The 18,374-nt window shown below is 34.0% G+C and overlaps 1 protein-coding gene across 1 annotated transcript; it reads left to right on the top strand.

Moving 5' to 3' along the window:
* Positions 1-1,751: 1,751 nt before the first annotated feature.
* On the top strand, positions 1,752-17,001 carry LOC106129969 (sodium/calcium exchanger regulatory protein 1). The gene is made up of 4 exons (XM_013328698.2): positions 1,752-1,919; positions 14,669-14,835; positions 16,017-16,127; positions 16,682-17,001. The coding sequence occupies exons 1-4, from the start codon at positions 1,850-1,852 to the stop codon at positions 16,733-16,735; spliced, it is 402 nt and encodes a 133-aa protein (XP_013184152.1). The 5' UTR covers positions 1,752-1,849; the 3' UTR covers positions 16,736-17,001.
* The last annotated feature ends 1,373 nt before the right edge of the window (positions 17,002-18,374 follow it).

Below are 18,374 nucleotides of genomic sequence, written 5' to 3'. Positions count from 1 at the left end.
GGATTTCTTAATTGTTTGGAAAAATAAAAATGTATATTAATCTTCAATGCTGAGCTGGTAAAAATAGTGCTAGTCATGCTGCTTCTCTTGCTGCACAGATTGTTAAAGGCAATAAAGGGTAAGGTTTCCGTAAACTTGGTATTATTCTTTAAGGCCCTTGCCTTAAACTGGCAAACCGTTACTATTTATATATACTAAGTCTCGAATTTTGGGACTAGAAAAAATTGTTAATCTGCTTTCACGCCTCTTCTACCCCGCTCATTTTTCACGCCCCATACATCAATGTTGAGACCAACACATTATGCACCGTCAGGTCATCAAGGTATTCAATGCTATATACTTACTAACATTTATTTGTACCTATACTTGGGGTACCTACAGAAATTAGATTTACCTTAGAGAACACGTATTGACAAAGTTCTAGAAACAATTTGCAACTTTGACGGTCGAACTTGCCCGTACCTATAACTTAAATGAACTAACTTCCTTTGCAAACGCAAACTATATTTACATAGTTGCTTCAGCTTAATGTGGCCTTCTCTAACTCTGTCTACCCCGTAAAGGATTAAGTCCGGAATAAGTGTGTGATCTTTAAATAATTTTAGAAATAGATATGGATTACAAAAAATAAAAAACAAGAGAACATTATATAATTAATTGGATTAGTAAATCATGGGTTATTTGAACTAAATTTACTAAATAAATCGAAAAAAATATATCCCCAATGCAAGGCCATTATTCTTTCTCCTAATTAAAAGAAACTAAATTAAATTAATTTGTACTTGTGTACATATAACTATAAAAATAAACAGGTAAGTATTGTATAGGTACCTAAAAGGTACTACCTATTATATATGTGGCATAGAGATGTCGCCACATATATAATTTCCTTTCTTGTTAGGATTCTAATGACTGATAGGGAAAGATATAAAACAAAATTCTGAATATTTTAAGATTCGGACGGAACCGCTGGTGTAAACAAGTTTTTATGCAACACAGTCATTTGTGGGTGTGTACGTGTGTGTGTGTGTACATATGTAAACTACAATGATAATTCGCGTTGCAAAAGTGCTTAAAGTATTTTATCTGATAAAAACTGTGGCCGTGACCACCGTGACCGAGTCTTCGTGACTCACTTCACTTCGTTATCATTAGCATAGGGAAATTACAGAATTAACACTTGAATAAATAATTAATTACAAAAAAGTCTCACATAGCCTAATTAGTGTTATACAGATTTTGTTATATAGCTATGTCAAAAAAAAAATGAATATTTAAACAAATAAACATTATGTCATACAAAACATATAGGTACATAATGTAGGTTGTACATAATTGAGTGAGCAAAATGTTACCCAAGATGTTAAATTAATATAAATAGAATTTTCAAATATTTTATTTGTAATTTTATATTATTTAAAAAAACTAGTAATTTCTAACAACTAATGATTTTAAAATACTGGCTGAAACTAAAATCACAAATTTAAAAATAAGAAAGTCATAAGCATGTTAAACAAAAGTTACGAAGAAAAATACAATTAAATCGCACAATATTGCAACCAATAGGCAGCGGATCTATAAAATCAGCGAACAATTGACAAAAACTCTGAAATACCAATTAAAAAATCAATGAAATACGGCAATATGTATACCTTCTGCACTTTCCATACTGTGTGATAAACCAATATGGCTGCCAAGTCATTCCATTCACTCATTCGTTCACACATGCGCCGAGCCGACCCAAAGCGCGACTGGAATCCACATCTCATTATAGTTTTAGCCGCAAGCCGGTGTTGACATACCTAACTTATTTTTATATATCCTAAGAAACTAGATTAATTATTCTAAAATGGATTTCCTCGGCAAGAAGTACAAAATGACATCGTCGGAGAACTTCGACGAGTTCATGAAGGCTATTGGTGAGTCTTTTTAACTCTTATATTTAGTTTTATTCCGGTCAATATGTTTGCGAAAACGCCGGCCGGCGCTGCGCTGTTGCGTCGCGTTCAAGAGCTACATTTCTTGTCACAGATATCTGCGAGCAGAGCTGTTATTATGAGATTTTTTGTGGGATTATTCGCTCGATCTTCGTATGCATGATAGCTTTTAACAGAGAATTTTTTGCAAGTCTAGTTTTAGCCTAGAAGATAATTTGACCGTTGTCGTAGACATACTGTACCTACCCACATAGGTACCTAATTATGGTACTCAGATGACGTCGTCGGGGTAACAGCGTTCTTATTAATATTTTATGAAATAGGTAAATAGGTTAGGTACTTAACTTAGGATAAAAATGTGTTCCTTTTAATATTTAACAAAACAGTCCGTCACCCATTGTAAGTAGCTATGCTTTGAACATTTGAATAGGGGTGACAACCCTATTATTTGCCGAGCTAGCCGGTCGTACAAAATCCATTAGGAATAATGATTGTGTTATTTTACTCGATATTTAATCGGTATAAAAATGCTACGTAGTAATCGATCACTTATAAGTCCATCACATCAAAGATTTATAGACCTTCCTATATAAAGCTTTCCTATTTCTTATAAAAACATCATTTTCAAAATAGTTAGATTTGTTCATTTGTTAATTTATAGCTAAAAAATTTAAATATAAATTGTGTAATTTTAAATATACCTATTATTGATATTTTTATTCAATATAATAAGTCTACAATAAATCATAGTAATAAATCAACAAGTTCACACGAAAAGTCAATAAAATATTTTTTTCTCAATATAGATATAAACATTATAAAAAAATAAACTAATGCAAAACCTCTTCAGTTTTGTCATAACACTTTTTCACAGGTAATATAGCATAAATTCACGATGTTAGCTTGAACTTTGAATAGGTACAATCCACATTTCCATGTACACCATTTAAGAAAAACTGCTCCTAATGGGCCGAACTATAAATTTGGCACCGAGATCAATTATACCTTTTTTGAATACTTAAGTATATGACTCTTTTTTTCTAATGACTTTTCACGAAAACAAACTCCAGGGTAGTTCAGTAGACTGTTGTCTAGTTTTGTATAATTTAGAAAATTACAGTGTGGGCATTTCACACTCATTTGTCCATTAAAAAGAATGGACGTCACAACAAGTATTCAACCCTCTAATTTGTTTCCTCATGGACAAGATAAATAAAACGTAAAACCACATTGATGAATGATTGATGTAATATACCTATGTAACAATATGAGCATATACATAATACAAAAAAAAATAACGGTATTAAGCAACTTTGAAAAATTGGGGAGAGAATTGCAGTAGAAAGCGATTCTGTTATAAGCGCTTTTTGTATGAAAGGATATATTATATTTCATTTTTATTTGTTAATTTTCACGCATAACCGAAAACAACTTAGTACATAATTATAATAAGATAAAAAGAAATAGTGGAATCAGGTCTCATATAGACTTTAATGGATTGATTAACAACACAGAGAAAAATTTTCGCTGTATATTCCCGAAATCTCATTAATATATTCAGCTCGCTCTTATGCTCGAGGTCCTAGCGACTGGAACCCCACGGCGCCAAATTTAATCAAAATTGGTCTATTACGTTGAAGTTTAATCGTTATAAGAGATTAATTATGTATCTACCCATACTACCTATAATAAATTTTACATACATACTTATATATGATCACGTCTATATCCCTAGCGGGGTAGACAAAGCCACCAGTCTTGAAAAGACTGATAGGCCACGCTTAGCTGTTTGGCTTAGTGACAGAATTGAGATTCAAATAGTGACAGGTAGCTAAAATAAATTTTATATAACCTTTTAACATGTTCCTTCACCTCTCTGGAGAGGAGCCCAGAGTAGGCGCACCTATGACCACGATCTCGAAGTTGGTAAATCCTTTGTAATAGTATAATTAACTTGCTTCCGCGCAGGTCTTCGCGCTCGTGAGAAATTCCAGAAAAAAGTAGCCTATGTCATAACTGAAGGTCTGTGAAATATGTCCCAATTTTCGTAAAAATTTGTCAAATTTGTACATATAACATACGAAAACGGTACGGTAACATACAAAAATACAAATATTTTCTCTTTATTATTAGTGTGGATTAGCGTACCTTTTGTATACCTACGTAGGTATATAATAGTAATAACATAGGTAAGGAGGTGGTGGTCGTGACCTGTCTGATAATGCAATCTCGAGACAGTCTGCTCCGAAGACCTTGGACTTGGACGTCGGTGAACATAATAAAACATGTTTACTTTAATTTGTTTGCAAATGACGCGCGACCGTTATTCAATATTTTTTGCTTGCTTTAAGCGATTTTACATACATATAATCACGACTTGAAAATACTGAAAGTACGTTTCAAGCATACTGTACATACAATTAATGCCGTGTGGTTCCCAGCACTTGAGAATAGTAGCACTCAATCTCCCAGGGATGTTGTGAAATGTGACTAAGGAAAAGGCTATATATAAACTTGGAATTCTTCTAGTAGGGGATGGACTAGCAACCTGTAACTATTTGAATCTCAATTCCATCATTAAGCAATACAGCTGAACGTGGCCTTTCAGTCTTTTCGAGACTGTTGGCTCTGTAGTACACCCCGTAAGGGACACAAACGTGACCATATCCCCCAAGTTGATTGGACGACATCACATTAAGACACTGAGCTTTTTAAAAAATATAATCGATATATTTTATAAGCCAAAATTTGCCAACACGTAGGTGGGGCTGTACGGTATCTTGGTACTTTAAAAAAAACGATAAGATTACTATCTGACATGTGAAACACATCGATATGGGCAATACAAGAGTATTACCGGCTTGTTATCATATCAATACAAGCGATAATAACTAAAATAGTAACAATAGCAAAGTGGGTGTGTTAGGTGAATTTACATCCACATCCGTGGGGGATCTACATATGTTTGTACTTGTATAACGCAAAAACTATTGCTCTCTTTTGAATGCGGTTTTCTTAAACGTATTAGGCTTGGTCCAAATTAAAAACTGGTTTATATTAAATTTCTTAGCCTTAACTTACGTACTTAGGTAACAAGAGGTTGCAAAAGGGTTTGAGTAAATGACAGACATGTTTGATCCGGACACCTGTAAATCTTATCATTTTATATACCTACTTATCAGTATGAAATGAAAGGAAAATCTACAATAAACTACCTATAAGAGGAAAACATATGAGTTTGTAGCCGACTATAAACATGAAGTATAGACTTCTAAACGGAGATCAGTAAGAAAATCCTTTTCTAAAACGGGTCTGAAAATACCATGCAATGATACAAACTAAATTTCACAAGTTTATTAAGAGATTCCGTCCCGTATATATTTATTTATTTATTAAAATTTGGTGATCTAGTTCCAATACTAAATACCTTTAAGTAATTTAAACACTTCTCAATAACAAGTACTTACTTTCATTTCCTCATGTTACATATTTCCAATAATTTTTATCAGTTTCCTTTAAGTTTTCCATTGTATTGACGATAAAGAATGAATCATCAAAAACGTTTGACTACATTTTGTAACCTTTACACCCATTAGGATTAGTTACTTAATGGAAATTTTTCTGAAACTCATTTTGCCAAATAAAACCACCTTTTGATAGTAGCTGATGTCAGATGTTTCAAGATAAAGACATTTATCAATTTTCAGTAAATTCGATAAAGTAATAAAAAAAGTATATTAAATCTTATAAAAAACATGCCGGAAAGATTATTAAATGAGCAAAAACAGATTAAAAAGGAAATTTTCAGGGCAGTAAATAGGTAATGCCTAGACGAAATCGCCTTGACCAAAATTGGGATTTTTGGTTAAAGGTCAGGTCAAGAATGCTTCAATTTACTTTAAGGAACTTCTGGATAAGGTGATAAGTAATTTAATGTCCTCTCTTTTAAGTTAAGTTTCTATTAAGTTATCGATTACACACCCAGTCCTTTTGACTGTGGTTTTACTCCTGCTTGGTCTCACTCTCTTTACGATATTGTTACAACCTAGAATAACAATATGGAGTGACATTCTAGGATAGGAATCTTACGTCTTTCTTGTTTGTTATCTCATTAGTATAAATTAAGGTGCCACCCAACCAATAAAACGCATCGCAAAAAAATTAATATTTGCATGCTTATTTGATTTAATTAAAACTCCATTACAAAATTTTCCGAAAGTAAACATGGCCTATTATAATTAAGTATGTTAATGACTAAGGCTTCACTCATTCATTATTATAATCAAAACTATATAACGAAGAATACTGTATTACTCAAGAATGTTTCAATTTGAACTGTTAACACTTTAGATAAAGGCCGATTCAATCGATTTCGTCATGATGATCGAATAACTAAACGTTATTCGTTATCATTCTACTGAGAATCGATTCTTAGTAATATTTGCAACAGTATATCAACAACTCACCTTATAATTTTTATGACTTCATATCTTTACGACTTGTTATCCTGTTTTTATTGAATACTTACGGAATTTCATTACTTTTAGCGATTAATAAATTGTTTATATAAAGTATATTTACGTATTAGCAAAGAGGGCTTTGTATACCTAAAAACACTTCGCTTTGCGTGTTATGTCTGATTCAGGTTTTAACTAGACACAAAATTAAATTTTATTAGCTTTATTAGAAATAAGTATATGTATGTAAGTTTATCTTATATAGTTGGATATTCATGAAAAATTAAAGGTTTTATTTAAAAAATTAGCTATTGTTTTAATGAAAAATTCTGGACTACCTACTGTCTAATAATGCGTTTGTAATTATTTTTCTTTTACTTAGATGTTATTATATCTGACCAATTAGTCTCTTCTAGCTGCGTCCGTGTCAATTTTAGTTAATTTTAATAGTAACAAAAAAATTACATCGTGTAATTTTTGCATGACTTGTAATTTAAGTAACTTAATTTTAGACGAATCTTGATATCTATTCTGTGAATCATTTCCTTTGCAAACCGGTCTTTAATGTTAGTAAAAAACTTGGAATACTTACTTAACTTTAGACTTCAACTCTACACTGTATTTAAACATAACGGGGTATGGCAAAACTCCGGTTGTTAAACACAGACGCACGGTTAACACTTCGTCGTGAATTTGAAGAAAAAATTTACTACTTACCTTGGAACCGACACAAAAAGTTACTGATCTGACAGGTTGTTCTGTCATTTTCTTCCTCCTAGTTCCTCACTACTCTGGAGTAGTCTCCAGAGTGGTTTGGCTGCGGGCTCCTGCCCGAGGTTTGCTTTTGACCATGGATCCTGGATTGGGTGAATCGAATTTTTAGGTAAAGTGACTCCCATCTGACCTCCACAACCTTTGCAGGTAAACCTGACCATATGTTGAATCGATCATAGTTACACATCCAGTTCCCTGAATGTGCAGGTTTCCTCACAATGTTTTCCCTCACCGTAAGAGCATGAAAATATGAAGTTTCTTAAGGAAACATGTAAGAGGTTTATTATTCAGAGCTGGCCAGACTAACACCGTCGTATCTACATACCTACCAAAGTGATCAATCAGAATTAATTTCACTTATTGAATGGTAGTCAAAATGACCACTTTGATTAGCTTAATATCGATGTCCGTATGTTGACGAAGACGAATTGATTTATATTATTGATAATGGTTTTATTATGAAAGATGATAGTACCTATGGAAGACTTTCTTATTAGTAACTATATTTTGCGTCAACGAAAAGCCTGTGTGCGTTAAAACAGACAAGTTTATACGTTAGCAGGTTGGTACGTACATATACATGACCACGTCTTTATCTTTAACGGATTAACCAGAGCCAACAGTCTTGAAAATAAATATTGGTAATACAATATATTTACCAAATTATTATAATTCAGATTGATGCTTGACAAAAACAAAAATCAAAGGTGAGTTCGACGTCTTGAGGAAAATTTATATTTGAAAGTAAGAAAAAAGACTTGATTTCCATTGGAATTTGAAAATTCATTTCATTTCCATTGGATTTCCATTGGAAAAATTTCCCTCATCAATTCAGATATGCACGGATTATTGTTGGCAAAGCAACTTATTTTAGTGAACATGCTCATTTTTGTGCAGAATTCCATTGCACTCACGTTACTAAGCGAGATAAAGACGAAGGTTACGGCCATAAAGGCACTTCATATAAACAGAGCCATAAAATTGATAAAACTATCATTTAGGTTAGGTATTTATTTTATTAAGTGAATGTTATCTCTAAATGGTCACATACATTCCACTCGTACCCAAGTGGGTTCATCGATTTGAATTTTTCTTTTCTTACTCTTTGAAATAACATTTTAGGTCTCAAAATTTTAGCAATTTTAGGTCTCATGTTATAAGTGAGCGATTATATTCTTAAATATTCTTCCTTAATTATAATAATCCATAATAATAATACTTCCATATTATATATGCTGCATTGCATACACTTATCATAATTTTCAGTGGCTTGGCCTTACGTATTCAATTCATTTCCCCTTTTAGACGGCGTGCTCTTAGCTATTGTTGCCAAAAGTGCAGGTTAAAATATACGTCATCAAGTTGTTATCAATGTTGTTATTGTTGAAATTACATTATATTCTTAATACAACAACATATTTTCATCAAACTGTCGTTGACTGACTTCACGAACCGCGGTAAAAATAAATTAACTGCACCTTGGACTTAGCGCCCACTTCGTTCCTCGGAATGATGCCAACTGCAAATATTGTACACGTAAACAAAATTTGAATCAATATTTCTGATTTGTCCGGAAAAAAAAATCTCAACACGATAGAAAAATATAAAGCCTTGGCAACCCCGAAGATGATTGGCCTTCCGTTTAACCTTGGACTTCTCAAGCACATAACTACCTCTATTTACAAGCTCAGTTGCAAAAAATCAGTTATTTGATCAAATCATGTTATTCGTGACATGTAAGCATTCAGTTAAAACGTTACAAGTGAGTTGATGGTAGTAGGTAAACATAATCATTTGCTTTAAATTTCAAAATTTAAAAAATGTAAGTTCTCAAATCTGATTCTCATCAATTTCGTCACAGAGCCCTGATTCCGTAAAGAGCTTAGTACATTTAGGGTCAATTACTGTCGGTTGCTTGAGAGTTGAGGGTATAGGGGTCTCTTTTTTATTCCAATTGTATAAAATTTTGTTGAAATCATTCGCGTTGAAATTAAGTTCGGTAGTGTAATTTTCTTCTATAGTTCCCAAAATATACGAACCATTAGTAACCGTCATTTGTTTTACCTATGCAGGAAGTTCTTACTACATTTGACCAGAATCAGGCAAAATAGAGCCAAACGAATGTCTGTTATTATTATGTTTCACGAGTTGCTTCGATTGTTTTGTCTGAAACCTTAGTTATATGCTATATCCTGTTAGGTATATTTTATATCCCTTGCAACAAAGTGATTATATCTACTCATATAATATCGTTAACTAAAATTTAATCCTTCCTATCGTAAGTTTCGATATTTTTATCGTTTAATCTCCTTGCAGTTTTACAACCAGTTATAAATCTTGAATCAGAGGCTTCGCTGGATTAACCATTGATAAATTGTGAACTTTGGATCTGTGTCAATGGGTTTAAAACTATTAAGCTGGATTTTATTGCCTATAATTTACCTATTACCTAACATAGTCATATAGAAGCTGACATTAGTATCATGCAAATTGTGTATAACGTAAAAAACAAGTTCCTAGGCATATTTGATCTAAAGTTGAGATTCGTATCTGAGGACTTTCACTGTCTATCAAATCATAGCATGTATCCTTATATAAATATTTTGAAGAATTATGGTGTAGTTATTCAATTGTATCTAAACTCTTTAAAGACGTCCTAACAACAAAAAAAGACTAACTTCTAAAATTGTATCAGCCAGTGTCCCTGCACCAATCTGTTCGACAAAAATAGCTCTCAGATTCCATCCGATGCATCAAAGACCCGCACCGATCCTTGTAATTATGGAGATCGCATGTGAATATCCTCAACGCTATTACCCCCATTGGTCGTTCAATTGTAGTAAAATGGCCGACAATCAACTCCAATTGCTGCCAATAAGAGACGAGACGTTTTCTATAAATGTATGCTGTTCCGGTGGTTTGTAGCTGTTAGTATGCTAGATTTGGATGGCTGTATTGTTATTTATGTAGCGATTGATGATTTTGAAATGAGTAACTTATATTTTACTACAATTAAGCTCCAACCAATTGAACCAGTTTATGTTCCTTTTCGTGGAAGATTTGGAATAAACTCTTTTAGATATGGTGGTTCCTTACACTTCACTAGGAACATTAACACCAAATTTGGTTCTTACTGTAGTCAGTGCCCAACTCAAGATCTTTTATTTTAGGTTCTGATTGATATAGATATTTAGATTACCGACACCCGGAAGAAGAGCTACCTCTGATCAATTTAAATCTGTTATAAAACTGTCCAGAATAGATCGATTTTGATTTGCTAGAAAAAGCCTTCCTCAATCTGGTCATGGTTGCTCATAAATTGATCTCCTGCCGTCGCCTTATAATTCCAAACACATTTTTTAGTGATTCATTTGCCAATAACGAGATATCAGGCGTTTCCTTTCCGAGAGACAATTTAAAGGAGACAGATTTGCGGATGTGGTTGTCTGTTTTGAGCCCACGCCGATTATTTTCACTATTTGTTTCATTTTCTATTGCTGCTGGATTTCCTAGGCCAGCAAATGTAACCTTATTATCAATAAATTTACATTAAAAAACTGTTAGTTAGTCAGGACGATCAAATAAAATTCTAACTGTTTGTTTTAATCCTATTTATTCGAATCCTTAATTAATTGCAATGTTACTAAATCATTGATTTGCATTTTAAGGTAACATTCCGGAGAATTTCGAGTTATTTTTCGAGAAATTGTTAAATTTAATGAACACCGTTCAATGTAACTAGTTAAACAAAACGTACAGCTTGTTTGTCAGTATATTATATTCGTTCTGATTGTAATTACAACTGGACATTGAACCCCTATTATTAGTAACCTCGACAGCACGACATCTATCACTGCAACAATGATTTTAACCCACGGCTTTGGCCCCACGCGTTGTGATTATTTTGTTTTGAAAGATTCGTCGCAGTTTTACAAATAGATATGATATATTTGGACGTTATCAGTACTCTAAACTGGTATGTATTGCATGAAAAGTGTTATGATATAACTCCAAAGAAGAATGCACGGATCATGGAAAGATGTTGTACCTATCTGCCCGTTACTTTTTTTTACTTCACTCAACCTTAGGTGTGTTGTTTGATACTATCTATACCTTTATCATTTTTCAAAAGTTGGTTGCGGTTCTATCTGTTTTTAAGGTTATCAACATTTTACTTTATGTTCAAAATATATTTACTAATAGATCTAAGATGTATTCTATTACAAAAAGCTAATTTGATAATTTATTTTAATAAAGGAGCACTTCATCTTATCGCCTATTCTATTCATAGCTTTATAACGTCACAAATGCCTACACAATACTTACCCATAGTTATTTAGTTTCCTTTTACTAGTAATGGATCATAAATTGAAAAATTGCGCCAATAGAAAGGTCGTTAACCTTGACGTCACACCATATCAAGGGGACCAATGGCGTAAGACTACGGGAGAGGTCGACCAATGGCAGATTGGGAATGCGAACCTATTGATTTCTGTATATTTTCATTCATCTTAACTGATTGGAAGAATTATTGAATGAATGATAGTTACGTTGTGTACCTACTAAATTTAAAAAAAAAATTACCCGCCGCTTTACGCGCACATAGTAAAATCCCAGGCAAACAATACATTTTCGGTATCAAAAGTAGACTTTAAAGATTTAAGATAGGTTCAGTTCAAAAGATAAAGCGGCGTTTCTCAACCAGCAGTATGCAGGAAGATCACGAATAATTTGATCATTTACAAACATAAACATCTGTCTAGACTCATTTGAGAAATAATTTCTTTTTTAACCTGGAAACTAAATCAGTAGTACCCTCCCGATGTTTATTGATTTCTATCGTTTTGTGTTCAGATATGATAAGAAGGATCAGATAGACAAACATAAGATTATTATTTTATAGTGATATCGTAATCTAGGATCCGGGAAGGTTGCAATTTTAGACGCTGCACTTTGGATGTTCCTAATCTTTTCCGACGTGATGATGGATTATTGTTTTTATCTGATAATTTAAGAACATAAATAGAATAGGCGCCGTGGTGCCCAGTATAGTAGAAACCCACTTCAAAAAACATATGTATTTCATAAACTTTTTCAAATGTGGAGATCGGAGCACAGAATCATTGTGTATGAAAAATACAATCGAATTGAGAACCTCCTTCTTTTTGAAGTTGGTAAAAATGTAGAAATATCATCCAAAGCTTTTGGTAGGTGGGTAGGTGGTAGGTTTTCAAGTAATACTAAGTATTTAGGTTTGGTTGCGGCATTTTATAGAACTACTCCATATCATTTCCATGGATGTCGTAAAAGATTACTAAGGCATAAATACATACATATTATTACGTCTGAATCCTTTGCCGGGTAGACAAAACCAACAATTTCAACTCCATCACGAAGCCATACAGCTGGTCGAGGAGTTTCAGTCTTTTCGAAACTGTTGGCTCTGTCTACCCCTCAAGGGATATAGACGTGACTATTTCTATGTATGTACGGTACGTACAATCTGCGCAGAAAGAGAAGCAGCCGGCACTAAATGTTTTTCTTCGCTTGCTTTCATGGAAGCTTCTCATAAAATAATTCTCAATTAACAACGATAATCTATAACTACTTATCAGTCACAGCACGTAATTTTCCGTTATACCTCAGTCTATACCCACATTAACCCTATATCACTTTACAGCGGTCTGAATTCCCGGCGGTTAACCGACCGGTCTCTGCGGTCCACGGGGCGAGGTATGCGGCTTTGGGGACTCTTGCGCATAAGTTCGCAAAACCGGTTCAGACCGGACTGGATTTTGACAGTTGAATGCGAAAATGGTTTCAATACCTAATCGGGATCACATTTTTGATAGATGTTTATTAAAATGGATGGTTGTAATTTTCGTTTGAGACCCTGGCTTGCTAATGGTTTGACATCAACACCACTTATTTTCCGAACACTACTTATCGCAAAGCTTCATATGAGATGGCCTCATGAGAATTTTTTTAACACAGCTTGAGTTGAGCTAAAACGAAATTAAGTAATGTTCATTAGATACTTACCATTAATCCATATGCCACATAATTACAAACCTAACTTACCAGGTATTAGATAGTAGTTATAGTATTTATTGCACAGAAATGAATAGATATAATACACAAATCGTACATCAATACCTTTAAATCTGGATCCGCATTTGAGACAAAAGATATACGATTTTACCTGTAGTAAACGAACGTCAGTAATATTGCTTCATATAGTATCGACTATCATTTCTTAGACAACCGCATCACGTATCGCTCGTCCTGTGAAGAATGAAATATAATGTCTTCCAAATAAAGACTGCGGCTTAGGGTCATACCTACTTAACGGCTTATGGATTATGTCGGATGCATATTATTGACTTTCGAAGCGGCAGTAAACTTAGTTTTCTGACAACCAATGTTGTGAAGCCAAAAGATATAACAAATATCATATAGATATGAAGTATTCCATAATATTTTTTTTTAATTTTGAAATTAGCTGTTGCCCGCGGTTCCGCCCGTGTGTACACCAGCCGTTTATCTCAGGCAGGATGTCATCGGCCAATTGAAATAAAACCACATTTTACGTGTTATTTTATTAAAATTCAATACAGCTCTGTTAGATCTCTGACCTGTCCTTTCAGTAGTTTTAATTTCTATGAATCAACCTATGATTGTCGGTTATTGAGATTGGTTGTCAAGTTAGACGGTATTTCCACAAACATGTCAGTAACAATAGAAAGGAAGCGGTAACAGTTAAAACAATGGCGACCTGTGAACTTAGTTGGAATTTATATTATTCTGACTTAACCATAGTTCGCGGTTAGTCGTTAAGCTTTTTTGGAATGAAAACGTGACTATCATTGTCCACGAGTTGACTCCAATGTCCATAAATATTAATATGCCTTACTTTGAATGTGTTATTTTTATCCTATGGTCGTTGGATCTGTCTATTCCAAGGGATAAAAACTTGATATGCCTGTGTGTGTAAAACTGGTTGATTTAACTGCAGTTCTATCTGTAACGGTGGCTGATTCCATAATCATTTCGTATCTTGTACTCCGGTGGCGTCATAAAAATCAGGTGACAGGAAGCCCTGAATACAGACATTTACCACGTCTCACGGGGTAGACAGAGCCAGCAGTCTCGAAGGCCACCACGAGGGATGGGTGCTACAATAGAAACACCGAAGCTGGATAACTTCAACATGATTTAATTGAGATTTAATTTGTGGTGCTAGATAGGTTGCTAGCCCATCGCCCAAAACAATCCCAAGAAACCTTTACTTGAATATTAACATACATACATATAATCACGTCTTGTAATTATTGATAGGCCATGTTCAGCTATTATATATTTATTCATTAAAGATTAACCAAATAGTCACTGGCTCGATTGTCAGCATAAGACCAGACGACGTAACTATAGCCAAATTGTGTTATATTATAAGTACAATGACCAAAACAAATAAATAAATAAAAATCCGTTCGTTTCCAGGCGTGGGCCTCATCACGCGCAAGGCCGCCAACGCTGTCACCCCCACAGTGGAGCTGAAGAAGGAGGGGGACACTTACAACCTAGTGACGTCATCCACCTTCAAGACCACCGAAGCCAAGTTCGTGCCTGGCCAGGAGATCGATGAGGAAAGAGCTGACGGTGCTAAGGTGAGGTTCCTGCATGTAGTGACATGTTGAGGCTTACCTTAGTCGCCTTTTACGACATCCATGGGAAAGAGATGGAGTGGTCCTATTCTTTTTTGTATTGGTGCCATAAATCTATTCTATAAACACCGTGTGAGAATAGATTTATTTTCAAAATTGGATACAAGGTATCACTTATTGACGTCACATCACTTAAATCTAATTATACAATTTAAGAGGCATAAACACGTTTTGTTGTCTATTAAATTTTACGACGTTTTTGCAGTTGTTCGTTTGTAAATACTGAACCGATTATGAAAATCCTTTAAGCGTTATAAAGGAATGCACGACGCCGTGGCTAGTACCTTTTATTCCAATCACCAACTTATTTAAGGCGACTAAGGGATTTCCTATCCCTTAGTCGCCTTATCAACGGCTTATAAACTTGGGATTCTTCTTTTAGGCGATGGGCTAGCAACCTGTCACTATTTGAATCTCAATTCTATCATCGAGCAAAAAAGCTGAACGTGGCCTGTCAGTCTTTTCAAGAATGTTGACTCTGTCTACCCCGGAAGGGATATAGACGTGACTATATGTATGTATGTATGTAGGTACCTACTTATTTAACTATTTATAAATATATACTACAGGTATTAAACGCGCACGTAACGATCGGTTATGTGCGCGTTTAATTACACGTAGAATGATTCAAAATGTCCGAGATAAAATAAAGGTACGTTACATGCGCATTTTATAACTTTAGTACATATTTATAAATAGCGAAAATGCATCGCGAAAGTTTTAAATCAGCTACCTACTTATTTTAATTGTACACCTGCCTTTAATCGCATTTAGGTCACTATTCACGGTAATTTTGGTTGATTAATAAAAAAACTCTTGACTGTTGTATAGATTAATTCATATAATCACGCCTATAACCCTTTGCTGGGTAGACGGAGCCAGCGGTCTTGAAAGAATGTCAGGCCACGTTCAGCTATTAGGCTTAATGATGGAATTGAGATTTAAATAGTGATTTAGCTAACCCATCGCCTATAACAAGAATTCCAAGTTTATAAACTTATTCTTTAGTCGCCTTTAACGACATCCAAGGATAAGAGATGGAGTGGTCCTATTGTATTAAAGTCCTTTTCTATAAATTTGCACGTGACTTTTAATAAAATTGATTTCTTACCTTTTGTTTCCAGGTGAAGTCAGTGTACACGCTGGACGGCAACGTTCTGAAGCAGGTGCAGAAGTCTCCCGACGGCGTGGAGGTCACCTACGTGAGGGAGTTTGGACCTGAGGAGCTGAAGGCTGTAAGTCTACCTTCTGTCTCTTCAAGGGCTGAGATTTTAAGTATTTAGTAGTAATGCACGAAAGGTACCAAGTGTCAAGTAAAAGTATGAAATACTAGCTTTCGTACTCAAGTCCGCTCGCGCCGCGGGCTCTTGTTCCCGTATGATTAAATTTCTGTATGTCCCGTTGCCATAGGAATTATCAAAACGTAGTCTGTGCCCATTCCCTATATTGAAACTGTACAAAAACTAAGTTTCATCAAAATCGGTTAGTAGTCAGTGATTTACTGCGAAGAGGTCAATTTACAAAAAATTCAAAAATTTGCATTGTTTATTTATTAGGTATTTTATTTATATATTTTATAAATTAAGGAAACAAAATGAACTTAAACTAAAGATAAATTTATTACAAGGGCACTACTTATATTATATACCTATACACTTATACTTATATACTCATCCCCAATGCTTAGCAAATTCAAAAAATTGTATCTTTGCCTAATGCATACTCGAACATTTATACTTATCTATACATTTTTTTAATATTTGTGGATTTATAATTTTCTCTTTTTCAGACCATGACCGCGAAGGACGTCACGTGTACCAGGGTCTACAAGGTGCAGGCATAGACAAATATTTTTATCTATGGTTGCAGCTCACAAGACTGTACATCAAATTCCTCTCCTACGTATAGCACAACTATTATGATTTAATTTTATTTTTAGTCATAGTATATAGGTATACTATATCGCTTTGGTTCCGTATTCAGAGAATACCGAAATTTATTTTTGTACGCTACTGTTTGCCAAAGTTGATTTGTCGAAAGTCTACTCGTTTAGACTGTTGTATAAGTTTTTCAGTGCATATTTAATTAAATCGTTTTTGTAATTATCAATGTTGTTTTTTTATTTCGAAAATAGTTTTACAACAATTTGCCCGACGCTTCGTTCTTTTGGGGAAAAAAGATTAATGTCAAGTCCAGCCTTGTGTTTTTTATCAACTAAATCTGTTCACTACTTTTTGTCTTTGTTAAAAAGTAAAAAAGTAGCCTTTGTAGTTTCTGAAGAACTAAGAAAGGTTTCTACCTATATCTGTACCAATATTATCACAATCCTGGTGTCGCAATATCGCAAGTATTGAAGCGGGCTCTTACTGGGCTATTACATGCAATAAAATCAAGTACTGAGTTGAAACAACTTAAGCGAAGTAGTGTTTACATTATACTGATTATGAATAACACCTACTAAAAAGGCAGATTGTCGCAAGCGTTTTAAAATCTAAGCGCAATAAAAGGAAATATAGGAAAATAGACTTGTTTGCTTAAAGAAATCAAAATACCTACACATGTACATACCTACATATAATCACTAGCTAGGCTAGCAACCTATCACTATTTGAATCTCAATTCTATCATTAAGCCAAAAAGCTGAACGTGGTCTATCAGTCATTACAAGACTGTTGGCTCTGTCTACCCCGCAAGAGATATAGACTTGACTATATGTATGTACGTACATATATATAATTTTACACCTAGTGGGAAAACACTCTTGTTTGCCGCCATCTAGTTAGAGGAAGAATAACTATTAAGTAGAATTTATAACGCCATCTCTATAAAATACCAAATACTATTTAATAGAATAACTAATTAATATCTCAGCTATTCGATACGAGATGTCGATGCCAATCCAAGAATTAAAGTAGTATTTTAAGGCTATACATATATTATCAAATCCTATTTAATAAACTCAATAATTTATACTCCAGCTATTCGATACGAGATGTCGCTGCTAATCAAAGAATTCACTGTACGTTTTGTATAGACCGGCTGTATGCATGTTACGTATAGTATTGCTATTAGACAATTTGTATGTTGTCTAGTCCTTTTTTTTCTCTTTTTGAGTCGAGAAAGTGGAAAAAGGTAACGACCAAGAAGAAGTATTTTAAACTTATACAAATTACAAATAAAGTGATTATGATAATGTGTTCTCTCCCGAGCAGGTACTATGTTAACGGAGAATCTATGGGCTCGACTTTTGGGGAAAAAAAATAGACATGATAATATATTTTACCCACAGTAAAGTTTCTAAATCTGTGATTTTACGTCAATATTTTTAAGGACTATATTATTATCATAATCGATTTTAATGTTTAACTGCATAAAAAAAAATTCGAAGTTTAACACTGACGTTGACGGCAAACGACGTTGACAACTTCAACTTTATACTTTGCTGTCAATGCCAATTATGTTGAATATTTTGATCTCACCTA

The sequence above is a fragment of the Amyelois transitella genome, chromosome 22, assembly GCF_032362555.1.
Source record: "Amyelois transitella isolate CPQ chromosome 22, ilAmyTran1.1, whole genome shotgun sequence".
NCBI classification, from domain to species: domain Eukaryota; kingdom Metazoa; phylum Arthropoda; class Insecta; order Lepidoptera; family Pyralidae; genus Amyelois; species Amyelois transitella.
This window is presented reverse-complemented; position numbering and strand designations above follow the sequence as displayed.

Bases quoted from the DNA above. Each gene is read 5' to 3' on its own strand.
- LOC106129969 (XM_013328698.2), top strand. From the start codon at position 1,850: ATGGATTTCCTCGGCAAGAAGTACAAAATGACATCGTCGGAGAACTTC. The intron at 14,836-16,016 runs GTGAGGTTCCTG...TTTTGTTTCCAG, and splicing joins AAAGAGCTGACGGTGCTAAG to GTGAAGTCAGTGTACACGCT. The intron at 16,128-16,681 runs GTAAGTCTACCT...TCTCTTTTTCAG, and splicing joins GACCTGAGGAGCTGAAGGCT to ACCATGACCGCGAAGGACGT.